Source organism: Bombina bombina, chromosome 7, assembly GCF_027579735.1.
Source record: "Bombina bombina isolate aBomBom1 chromosome 7, aBomBom1.pri, whole genome shotgun sequence".
Classification (NCBI taxonomy): Eukaryota; Metazoa; Chordata; class Amphibia; order Anura; family Bombinatoridae; genus Bombina; species Bombina bombina.
In genome coordinates, this window is record NC_069505.1 from 598,148,503 (window position 1) to 598,162,090 (window position 13,588).

Here is a 13,588-nt window from a genome sequence, read left to right on the forward strand (position 1 = left end):
ACTTTAGAAAGGTGATAGTCTTCTAAAGATGGTAGATACTACTGACATGTGACATAATCATTCACATTCCTATGAGTCAGCAACACAGCAGGTGGAGCATAAGACATATGACAAATTTTTAATAAGATGACAGTATGCACTGTTTATTATACTTTCTGATTCGGACTGTGTTGTACAAATATAAATTATTACCTATAGACCTGAGCATCCTGTAATTCTCTATCATCACGTCCTTATACAGCTCTTTCTGTTCTTCATTTAAACAGCACCACTCCTCCTCCGAGAAATAAACTGCAACTTCTTCAAACTTCATTTGTTTCTGAAAATTAAACAAAAGTCAGTCAGTATCAGAATAAAATTATTGTAACTACTTATTTAGACAAAATCAGTGAGGTTTATTGATGATATATCAGTAACCAGGAAGGGTTACAACTGAGAAATTTAATATGTTTGCTAGTACTTCAGAATTGGTGCTCTACAAAATAATAATAATAATAATAATAACAATACTATTAATAATAATAATTGATTAACCACCAGTAATAAGTTGAGATTCATATGCACCAAGAATTCCTTACCTGGGGCCCACAGTAGATGGAGGCCACTCCAAACTCACCAGCCGCACATGATCCCGGGAACACAACAGTGATGTCAGATGACACAAAAGCTACGGTAACACTAAGCAGCCACAAAGGCAGTGTGCAATGCCGGCTCAAAAAAACAGAGAACCAACTGCACAATATCAGAAAAACACAATGTCCAGCAGCACAGCAGTGGAATAAAAAATAGAAGTTTATTTCCAGAAGTTAAAAAAAGTAGTACAAACCAAGGACAAGAAGAACTGACGCGTTTCGCACCCCCTAGTAGTGCTTATTCATAGACTGCTGAAGCCACATCCGATTACCTTTTAAATAGCGGTACCAGGTCATCAACAGATTAACCCTTAATATCCCTGTATAATTAATAACAACAACAAGAACATTAAAAGAAATTGACATACAATTACGATATCCAATTAATGTAAGTTACTCACATACACAAAGGAGAAAATACAGACAGTGTGTACAAAAATAGATAACAGTAAAAATTGATAATAATTTATAGTAATAATGATGAAAAATGATAATGATGTATATATATATATATATATATCCCTGAAATATAATTTAAAACTGGAAAACATTTGCAGCAACACTGACAATAAATGTGGTGATAATGGAGTTCAATAAGGCATACAGCAAAATCTACTATCATCTTATATTCTAAAACTTCACAAGATAATAAAGGATAAGACAAATATCACTGAAAAAGCCTAACCAGAAAAAGGAGAAAAGGGGGGCCAAGTAGGGGATATAATGATATGGTAATACAAAATTACTTAATCTTGCCATCACATATTGCCCCACAATTATAATAGCCCACAAGAATTGTATCATTTCTTATACAAATATGTACATAGATGGTAATAGATGAATACATCAATTTACATATCTTAGAACTAACAACCGCACAGATTGATAAAAGCGCACATTATATAAATAAATAAATAAATAAGGAGTTATGTGAACAAAATTCAAACAAAATAACTGAAGTCCCATTCCAAATTCAAACCCAAAGGAATTCTGGACTTAAGCTTATATATCCAGTATAATTATTTTTTGTCAAGAATTTTATACCTGCCCCCCCCTCTAGGTGGAGTTATTGCCAAATCAATTATTTTCAGTGAGAAATCACCAACACTAGTAAAATTAACCAAATTAAAGTGTCTTGCAACAGTAGAATCTTTGCTATAATTCTTTACATCATTTACATGTTCCCTCATTCTCACATTTACCTCCCTAGTTGTTTTTCCAAAGTACTATACATGGCAAATATTACATTGTAGAAGGTAAATGGCAAACCGGATTTTGCAATTGGCATAAAAAGATATCTCGTACACATTATTGTCAACTGTGGATTTAAACTGCCTAGTTACTTCCATCATGTCACAAGTGAGACATGTTCTAGCTCCACATTTGAAATTTCCCTTTCTCCTTAGCCAATTACCACCCCCCGTTATCGTCCCACTCAGGACCATGCTTGGAGCCAATCTGGATGCAAGTGTCTGGGGCTTTTTAGAAACAAATTGATATTTTTTGATATGGTCATGTAGCACATTATCAGCCGCGAGAAAGGGTAAATTTATCTTCAAAATTGCTATGATTTGAGGAAATTGGGTTGTATATTCAGTGGTAAATTCTATACTATCTTTAAATGCAGAATCAGACTTTTTGGTCTCCTCTGCATTAATTTGCATGGTACTCACTTGCATTTTAGTTTCTTCCAACTTATCTTTGTCATATCCTCTAAGGGCTAGTCTTTTAGCTAATTGATTGGCTTGATGAAAGTAAGTATTACTATCATTGGCATTACGCCTCAGCCTAATAAACTGACCCCTTGGTATGCCACGTATTAGATGAGGTGGATGACATGAACTTACATGCAATATCGTGTTACCCGCAGAGGGTTTCCTGTAAGTTCGTGATAAAATCCTTCCATTCTCCACATCTCCCTCAAGTGCCACATCCAAGAAGTCAGTTGTTTTAGGATCATGTCCACCTACAAACCTAAGACACATGTCATTATTGTTCAAAAAAGAAAAAAATAGTTTGAAACCATTATCATCAAGAGAACCATCAACAATCAGAATGAGATCATCGATTAATCTCTTTTAGAACTTGATGTTCTTAGTATATTGACAATGCTCATTGTTGTAAATATACTGCAATTCCCAATAGCTTACATATAAATTGGCAAACGAGGGGGCATACTTTGCCCCTATTGCCGTGCCGCAACAATGAAGGTAGTAAATCTCATTAAACTTAAAAAAATGATGGGTTAAAAGGAATTCCAATATTGAACAAATATAGACCTTGATGTCATTCTCATATCCTGTAAACTTATCCAAAAAATATCTGACTGCCCTCAATCCAAATGTATAGGGAATAGACGTGTAAAGGGAAGCAATGTCAACAACTATCCATGAAAAGCCCATTTGCCATTCAATATTTTTTAAGTTATCAAGAAGATGGGCAAAATCTCTTAGATAGCTATATAGACTCCTTAATGTTGGCTGAAGGATCGAGTCCAACCACTCCGATAGTGGCTCAAGTAATGAACCAATGCCAGATACAATTGGCCTACCGGGTGGTTGGACTGGATTTTTGTGTACTATCACAGGTTATGCATAAAATTCAGGTAAATCTTCTCTAGCAAATATGCTTTCATACCAAGCTGTTTGGTTCAAATTAAAAGAACATTTATTTGCTATTCAATTTCCTGTTTGTATCTAGGGGAAAGTTCTACTTCCAAAGTTAGCATAAGCATGACCATATACTTCCTCTTTCTATTTCTCCAACTCATAACCACAAGGATGCAGGAAGCAGATGTCAAACCACATGACACTTTTCTGCACACTGGTGATAACCTTACTCAGTCAGATAATCAACATAATCAGCATTATGTTGATCATAGGTCATGAGTAATGATCCATTGTACTATTAATAATATATAGGAATTTTGGATAACAGGAAGAGGATAGCCAAACATGGTCTTTTGTCGGCTGTAATAAACATATATAAAGCCCCCTAATCAAGATTAGAGAGGATACATTCAGATTCAGCCTTCACCTGATTACAAAGACTTGTCAAGATTGTTGGAGTGGTATGTAAATGATATATTACTATTGATAATTGGTAGTTTACTCTGCATTTATAAGGATATGTAATGAACAACTGATTTATATTATTGTAAATGATATTTCTAACCATAGACTTTATTTCTGAAATATTTTGCTTACTGCATAATAAATATACATATTATAGTTTGTTTACTCTCTCTCCATCCTTTCTAATTATTGCACTCACTATTTCTTATATAAGAAGTGAGGCCATTCTACGTATATAATATTGGAGTTTGGTGCCCTGATATTAAGAATACAGAATAACCATTCTCTAAGACCCTATAAGGGAGGAAAGGCATATAACCCGTTGCAGTACCTTCGGCAAATAGTGAAACAAAGGTAACTATTGGAAATTCAGGTACAAGATGTTGTATATCATTAGTTTTAAATACACCTAAAAAGACAGCTTCATCCAGCAAGGATATCAATTGCCTTTTGAATATAGTGGTAGGATTGCCATTTAAAGGTCTGTACATTGAGGTATCACTTAGTTGGCATAGAGCCTCTCCAAAAGTATCACTCTTATTGAGTATAACAAAGTCCCCTCCCTTATCGGAGTTTCTTATGACAATGTTTTGATTAGCTTGGAGAGACTCTAATGCCAAACTTTCAGATTTCTTAAGATTTTGTTTGCCTGATTTTTTACATGAAGCTAACTCAAGAATATCCCTTTCAACACTTTTCTGGAATTAATTTATAGCTGTACCCCTAAATTGTATGAGACATTAATTATTTTGTTTGAATTTTCTTTACATACAGTAACTCCTTGTTTATTTATTTAAAAATATCATGTGCGCTCTTAACAATCTGTGCGGTTGTTAGTTCTAAGATATGTAAATTGATTTATTCATTTATTACTATCTATGTACATATTTGTATAAGAAATGATAAAATTCTTGTGGGCTAGTATAATTGTGGGGTAATATGTGATGGCAAGATTAAGTAATTTTGAATTACCACCTCATCATATTCCCTACTTGCCCCTCCCCCCACCCACCCCACATTTTCTCCTTTTTCTGGTTAGGCTTTATCAGTGATATTTGTCTTAATCTTTATAATCTTGTGAAATTTTAGAATAAAAGGATGATAGTAGATTTTGCTGTATGCCTTATTGAACTCCATTATCACCAAATTTATTGTCAGTGTTGCTGCAAATATTTTCCAGTTTTAGATTATATTTCAGGGTTAGAATTCACATATATATATATATATATATATATATATATATATATATATATATATATATATATATACAGGGAGTGCAGAATTATTAGGCAAGTTGTATTTTTGAGGATTAATTTTATTATTGAACAACAACCATGTTCTCAATGAACCCGAAAAACTCATTAATATCAAAGCTGAATATTTTTGGAAGTAGTTTTTAGTTTGTTTTTAGTTTTAGCTATTTTAGGGGGACATCTGTGTGTGCAGGTGACTATTACTGTGCATAATTATTAGGCAACTTAACAAAAAAAAAAATATATACCCATTTCAATTATTTATTTTTACCAGTGAAACCAATATAACATCTCAACATTCACAAATATACATTTCTGACATTCAAAAACAAAACAAAAACAAATCAGTGACCAATATAGCCACCTTTCTTTGCAAGGACACTCAAAAGCCTGCCATCCATGGATTCTGTCAGTGTTTTGATCTGTTCACCATCAACATTGTGTGCAGCAGCAACCACAGCCTCCCAGACACTGTTCAGAGAGGTGTACTGTTTTCCCTCCTTGTAAATCTCACATTTGATGATGGACCACAGGTTCTCAATGGGGTTCAGATCAGGTGAACAAGGAGGCCATGTCATTAGATTTTCTTCTTTTATACCCTTTCTTGCCAGCCACGCTGTGGAGTACTTGGACGCGTGTGATGGAGCATTGTCCTGCATGAAAATCATGTTTTTCTTGAAGGATACAGACTTCTTCCTGTACCACTGCTTGAAGAAGGTGTCTTCCAGAAACTGGCAGTAGGACTGGGAGTTGAGCTTGACTCCATCCTCAACCCGAAAAGGCCCCACAAGCTCATCTTTGATGATACCAGCCCAAACCAGTACTCCACCTCCACCTTGCTGGCGTCTGAGTCGGACTGGAGCTCTCTGCCCTTTACCAATCCAGCCACGGGCCCATCCATCTGGCCCATCAAGACTCACTCTCATTTCATCAGTCCATAAAACCTTAGAAAAATCAGTCTTGAGATATTTCTTGGCCCAGTCTTGACGTTTCAGCTTGTGTGTCTTGTTCAGTGGTGGTCGTCTTTCAGCCTTTCTTACCTTGGCCATGTCTCTGAGTATTGCACACCTTGTGCTTTTGGGCACTCCAGTGATGTTGCAGCTCTAAAATATGGCCAAACTGGTGGCAAGTGGCATCTTGGCAGCTGCACGCTTGACTTTTCTCAGTTCATGGGCAGTTATTTTGCGCCTTGGTTTTTCCACACGCTTCTTGTGACCCTGTTGACTATTTTGAATGAAACGCTTGATTGTTCGATGATCACGCTTCAGAAGCTTTGCAATTTTAAGAGTGCTGCATCCCTCTGCAAGATATCTCACTATTTTTTACTTTTCTGAGCCTGTCAAGTCCTTCTTTTGACCCATTTTGCCAAAGGAAAGGAAGTTGCCTAATAATTATGCACACCTGATATAGGGTGTTGATGTCATTAGACCACACCCCTTCTCATTACAGAGATGCACATCACCTAATATGCTTAATTGGTAGTAGGCTTTCGAGCCTATACAGCTTGGAGTAAGACAACATGCATAAAGAGGATGATGTGGTCAAAATACTCATTTGCCTAATAATTCTGCACTCCCTGTATATATATATATATATATATATATATATATATATATATATTTACATCATTATAATTTTTTATCATTATTACTATTAAATTATTATTAATTTTTACTGTTATCAATTTTTGTACACACTTTCTGTATTTTCTCCTTTCCATGTGTGAGTCACTTGCATTATTTGGATATTGTAATTGTATGTCAATTTCTTTTAATGTTCTTGTTGTTGTTATTAATAATACAGGGATATTAAGGGTTAATCTGTTGATGACCTGGTACCACTATTTAAGAGGTAATCAGATGTGGCTTCAGCAGTCTATGAGTAAGCGCCACTAGGGGGTGCAAAACGCGTCAGTTCTTCTTGTCCTTGGTTTGTACAACTTTTTTTTTTTTTTTTTATTAGTCAAGGTTTGTGGCAAGGCATACATACATAGATCTTAAGGTAACAACATAGTAACATTGAAAGACAGTTGTGAAACAAAATGTTATGTGAACATTATACAGTCTTGAAATAAAGATCTATTAAAAAAAAGCATATATAAATTAGATGCCTAATGTTCAGTATACCTTAAAAATGATACAATAGGCCACTTATGGACCTCGTCTATGAAAGTTCAAAAGTTAGAAGGTATTACCATCTAAAAAGATCACTTTTGGATCTTAATGACAAACCTCTTTTTATAATTCTATTAAGAACTATAAAGCATGCTTAAATAATAGATTTATGTTAGAATACTGAAACAAGTAGAGTAAGATAATGTTGCTATTATATACCGTAAGAGAAGCAGGATCTGTAAAAGTGTATATTGGAAGATTATACAACAATAGTTTGAGCTTACCAATAGAGACCTAGGCTTCATATATTCAGACCGCTGAAGTACTTGACTAACCTGTCAAATGTTATCCAGTAGAAATAATTATATGGATCTCACTTGATGTCAATTTTGTCTCAGAGCATGGTATGGGGAATTATATTCTGGAGTGTGTAGTGTAGAGTTTAATGATGCTAATAATTAGGCCAACCATGTTCGTCCTGTAAAGGGTGAAAACTAATTTTTGTTGTCAATTATGATTAAATACAGACTCCTAAATAAGAGCTGGAGACCTGGATAAGTTAGAAGCCAGATTACAATATAAGATTCCTCACTTACTAGTTAGGTCGCAAACTATAGAACAACTAGTGAATAGAGTTATAGCCTAAGAATGGGACATAAGATAGTCAACATCAATATTACAAACAAACAGTATTCCCAACATTAGAATACATAGATTATGCTTAACCAAACTTTACACCCTGGGTTATAAACAGTAACGTGTAATTGTTGACTGGTGAGAATCTGCAAACATAGGTATGTAAATATAGTATAATAGAAGATCATGATAGTGTAGGGCTGTCTATTGCAAAGTTAAATGAACTTATTTGAATTAATGGAATATAGGCAAGCAATGAGGGAACCTAGCAGTGCAACAAGTCTATTGCAATGTGAACCAAAATTTCTGCCCCGGCCGCAGACATAAAAATGGTAGTAATCCTCATGGGTAGTGATGTCGCGAATAGTTCGCCGGCGAATAGTTCCCGGCGAACATAGCTTGTTCGCGTTCACCGCGGCGGGCGAACATATGCGATGTTCGGTCCGCCCCCTATTCGTCATCATTGAGTAAACCTTGACCCTGTACCTCACAGTCAGCAGACACATTCCAGCCAATCAGCAGCAGACCCTCCCTCCCAGACCCTCCCACCTCCTGGACAGCATCCATTTTAGATTCATTCGGAAGCTGCATTCTTAGTGAGAGGAGGGACAGTGTAGCTGCTGCTGATTTAATAGGGAAATCGATAGCTAGGCTAGTGTATTCAGTGTCAACTACAGTCCTGAAGGACTCATCTGATCTCTGCTGTAAGGACAGCACCCCAAAAAGCCCTTTTTAGGGCTAGAACATCAGTCTGCTTTTTTTTTTTCCTGTGTAATCTAATTGCAGTTGCCTGCCTGCCTGCCAGCGTGTGTGTCAGGCTCACGGCGTATACTGTGCCCACTTGCCCAGTGCCACCACTCATATCTGGTGTGGCAGGTGGTGGGGGTTGGTCTGTGGGGGGGGGAAGCTACACTACAGAAGAAAAAAAAAACAGAAAAAACTACTTTTTTTTGCAAACTGGGTACTGGCAGACAGCTGCCAGTACCCAAGATGGCCGCCAATAAGGCAGATGGGGAGGGTTAGAGAGCTGTTTTTGGGGGGATCAGGGAGGTTGAGGGCTAAGGGGGATGCTACACCACAGCATATGTAAATATGCTTAAAAAAATATTTAAAAACCTTTTATTTTAGAACTGGCAGACTTTCTGCCAGTACTTAAGATGGCGGGGACAATTGTGGGGTGGGGGAGGGAGCTGTTTGGGAGGGATCAGGGGGTCTGATGTGTCAGGTGGGAGGCTGATCTCTACACTAAAGCTAAAATTAACCCTGCAAGCTCCCTACAAACTACCTAATTAACCCCTTCACTGCTAGCCATAATACACGTGTGATGCGCAGCAGCATTTAGCGGCCTTCTAATTACCAGAAAGCAACGCCAAAGTCATATATGTCTGCTATTTCTGAACAAAGGGGATCCCAGAGAAGCATTTACAACCATTTGTGCCATAATTGCACAAGCTGTTTGTAAATAATTTCAGTGAGAAACCTAAAATTGCCAAAAACGTTTAAGTTTTTTTTACATTTGATCGCATTTTACGGTGAAATGGTGGCATTAAATATACCAAAATGGGCCTAGATCAATACTTTGGGTTGTCTACTACACTACACTTAAGCTAAAATTAACTCTACAAGCTCCCTACATGCTCCCTAATTAACCCCTTCACTGCTGGGCATAAAACACGTGTGGTGCGCAGTGGCATTTAGCAGCCTTCTAATTACCAAAAAGCAACGCCAAAGCCATATAAGTCTGCTATTTCTGAACAAAGGGGATCCCAGAGAAGCATTTACAACCATTTATGCCATAATCGCATAAGTTGTTTGTAAATAATTTCTGTGAGAAACCTAAAGTTTGTGAAAAACTGAACAATTTTTTTTATTTGATCGCATTTGACGGTGAAATGGTGGCATGAAATATACCAAAATGGGCCTAGATCAATACTTTGGGATGTCTTCTAAAAAAAATATATACATGTCAATGGATATTCAGGTATTCCTGACAGATATCAGGGTTCCAATGTAACTAGCGCTCATTTTGAAAAAAAGTGGTTTTGAAATAGCAAAGTGCTTCTTGTATTTATTTCCCTATAACTTGCAAAAAAAGCAAAGAACATGTTAACATTGGGTATTTCTAAACTCAGGACAAAATTTAGAAACTATTTAGCATGGTTGTTTTTTGGTGGTTGTAGATGTGTAACAGATTTTGGGGGTCAAAGTTAGAAAAAGTGTGTTTTTTTCAATTTTTTCCTCATATTTCATAATATTTTTAATAATAAATTATAAGATATGATGAAAATAATGGTATCTTTAGAAAGTCCATTTAGTGGCGAGAAAAACGGTATATAATATGTGTGGGTACAGTAAATGAGTAAGAGGAAAATTACAGCTAAACACAAACACCGCAGAAATTTAAAAATAGCCCTGGTCCTTAAGGGAAAGAAATTGAAAAATGGCCTTGGTCCTTAAGGGGTTAAAAAAAACCTAGAAATTTGACTGTGAAATAATAGCAGTCGGTTTCCTTCACACGTGTGCGTTTCAGTGCCTGCCAGGGCACAGTGTCACACCAGTGCAACTCATATCTGGTGTAACAGTAGTGTACATTAACCCCTTAATGACCAAGGACGTACGCCACACGTCCTCAAAAAAAATACAGTTAATGACCAAGGACGTGTGGCGTACGTCCTTGGTCTGGAAAGCAGCTGGAAGCGATCCTGCTCGCTTCCAGCTGCGTTCCGGGTTATTGCAGTGATGCCTCGATATCGAGGCATCCTGCAATAACCCCCCTTGGCAATCCGATGCAGAGAGAGCCACTCTGTGGCCCTCTCTGCACCGGACATCGGTGGCCGGTATCTTTGGTGGGTGGGAGCAAGTCTGGGAGGCGGGTGGGCGGCCATCGATGTGCCGAGTGAAGTAGAGGGGGGTGGGATCGGGGGCGGGACAAGCGGGAGCGCGCACGGGAGCGCGCACGAGCACGGGGGTGGCGGGTGGGTGCGTGCACTGGGCGGGAGCGGGAGGGAACTGCTACACTGCAGAAAAACAAAGTTTAATAAAAGTAAAAAAAAAAACATTTTTAAAAAAAATTAAATAATCATCTAAGGGATCTGGAAGGGGTGGGGGTTGGTCTTGGGGGGGGAAGCTACACTACAGGAAAGGGCAATTAAATTAAAAAAACATACTTTTTTTACTAAACTGGGTACTGGCAGACAGCTGCCAGTACCCAAGATGGCGCCCATTAAGGCAGAGAGGGAGGGCTAGAGAGCTGTTTGGTGGGGGATCAGTGAGGTTGGGGGCTAAGGGGGGATCCTACACAGCAGCATATGTAAATATGCTAAGAAAAAAACAAAAAAAAAGCCCAAATATAGCTTTTATTTTAGTACTGGCAGAGTTTCTGCCAGTACTTAAGATGGAGGGGACAATTGTGGGGTGGGGGAGGGAAGAGAGCTGTTTGGGAGGGATCAGGGGGTCTGATGTTTCAGGTGGGAGGCTGAGCTCTACACTGAAGATAAAATTAACCCTGCAAGCTCCCTACAAGCTACATAATTAACCCCATCGCAGCGGCATTTGGGGGCCTTCTAATTACCAAAAAGCAACGCCAAAGCCATATATGTCTGCTATTTCTGAACAAAGGGGATCCCAGAGAAGCATTTACAACCATTTGTGCAATAAGTGCACAAGCTGTTTGTAAATAATTTCAGTGAGAAACCTAATGTTTCTGAAAAAGTTTGTGAAATAGGGAACGTTTTGTTTTTTTTTGGCGGTGAAATGGTGGCATGAAATATACCAAAATGGACCTAGATCAATACTTTGGGTTGTCTACTACACTACACTAAAGCTAAAATTAACCCTACAAGCTCCCTACAAGCTACATAATTAACCCCTTCACTGCTGGGCATAATACATGTGTGGTGCGCAGTGGCATTTAGCGGCCTTCTAATTACCAAAAAGCAATGCCAAAGCCATATATGTCTGCTATTTCTGAACAACGGGGATCCCAGAGAAGCATTTACAACCATTTGTGCCATAATTGCACAAGCTGTTTGTAAATGATTTCAGTGAGAAACCTAAAATTGTGAAAAATTTAACGTTTTTTTAAATTTGATCGCATTTGGCGGTGAAATGGTGGCATGAAATATACCAAAATTGGCCTAGATCAATACTTGGGGTTGTCTACTACACTACACTAAAGCTAAAATTACCTCTAAAAGCTCCCTACATGCTCCCTAATTAACCCCTTCACTGCTGGGCATAATACACGTGTAGTGCGCAGTGGCATTTAGCAGCCTTCTAATTGCTAAAAAGCAACGCCAAAGTCATATATGTCTGCTATTTCTGAACAAAGGCATCCCAGAGAAGCATTTACAACCATTTAAGCCATAATTGCACAAGCTGTTTGTAAATAATTTCAGTAAGAAACCAAAAGTTTGTGAAAAAATTAGTGAAAAAGTGAACAATTTTTTTGTATTTAATCGCATTTGGCAGCGAAATGATGGCATGAAATATACCAAAATGGGCCTAGATCAATACTTTGGGATGTCTACTAAAAAAAATATACATACATGTCAATGGATATTCAGAGATTCCTGAAAGATATTAGTGTTCTAATGTAACTAGCGCTAATTTTGAAAAATAATGGTTTGTAAATAGCAAAGTGCTACTTGTATTTATGGCCCTATAACTTACAAAAAAAAGCAAAGATGTAAACATTGGGTATTTCTAAACTCAGGACAAAATTTAGAAACTATTTAGCATGGGTGTTTTTTGGTGGTTGTAGATGTGTAACAGATTTTGGGGGTCAAAGTTAGAAAAAGTGTGTTTTTTTCCCATTTTTTCCTCATATTTTATAATTTTTTTATAGTAAATTATAAGATATGATGGAAATAATGGTATCTTTAGAAAGTCCATTTAATGGCGAGAAAAACGGTATATAATATGTGTGGGTACAGTAAATGAGTAAGAGGAAAATTACAGCAAAACACAAACACCGCAGAAATGTAAAAATAGCATTGGTCCCAAACGGACAGAAAATGGAAAAGTGCTGTGGTCATTAAGGGGTTAAAAAAAAACTAGAAATTTGACTGTGAAATAATAGCAGTCAGTTTCCTTCACGCGTGTGCGTTTCAGGGCCTGCCAGGGCACAGTGTCACACCAGTGCAACTCATATCTGGTGTAACAGTAGTGTACATTAAAAAAAAAACTAGAAATTTGACTGTGAAATAATAGCAGTCAGTTTCCTTCACATGTGTGCGTTTCAGGGCCTGCCAGGGCACAGTGTCACACCAGTGCAACTCATATCTGGTGTAACAGTAGTGTACATTTAAAAAAAAAAAAAATTTTGACTGTAATAGATTGAATAGCAGTTAGTTGTCTGCAAGCGTGTGTGTCAGGCCTACAGCGTCTACTCTGCCAACTTCTGCCAGTGCACAGTGCCATTCATATCTGTTGTCACAGTAGCTTGCACGCATAGTACCACTAATCGAAAAAAAAATGACAGGCAGAGGCAGGCCACCCCGCAGGGGCAGTCGTGGTTGTGGTGCTGTGATTCCCTTTGGCCCTAGAATAATGCCCAGTGTTCAGAGGCCACGTACCCTGAACTCGAAAAGTTCTGAGGACATAGTTGACTGGCTAACACAGGACACCCAATCTTCTACAGCTTCCGCTCGGAACCTTGATGCACCATCCTCCTCCAGCTTAGCTTCGGGCACCTCTCAAGTTACCACTCGCCCGCCTGCAGACACCACTAACACTAGCACCACAGCCGCTTCACTTGATCTGTCAGAGGAGTTATTTACACATCAGTTGGAAGAAATGAGTGATGCGCAACCATTATTGCCAGAGGATGTAGATAACAGGGATATGTCTCAGTCAGGCAGCATTACATACATGGACGT

General features: G+C 37.9%; 1 protein-coding gene across 2 annotated transcripts in view; it reads right to left on the bottom strand.

Moving 5' to 3' along the window:
• LOC128667191 (gastrula zinc finger protein XlCGF8.2DB) overlaps positions 1-13,588 on the bottom strand; it is a 40,519-nt gene that overhangs the window by 7,928 nt on the left and 19,003 nt on the right. The window contains exon 2 of one of the 2 annotated variants that reach the window (XM_053722120.1): positions 193-319. In XM_053722120.1, coding sequence (XP_053578095.1) covers positions 193-313 — 121 coding nt within the window. In that variant the 5' untranslated portion in view covers positions 314-319. Of the gene's footprint in view, positions 1-192; positions 577-13,588 lie in introns of those variants that run through there. The other variant, XM_053722121.1, reaches the window with a different exon arrangement.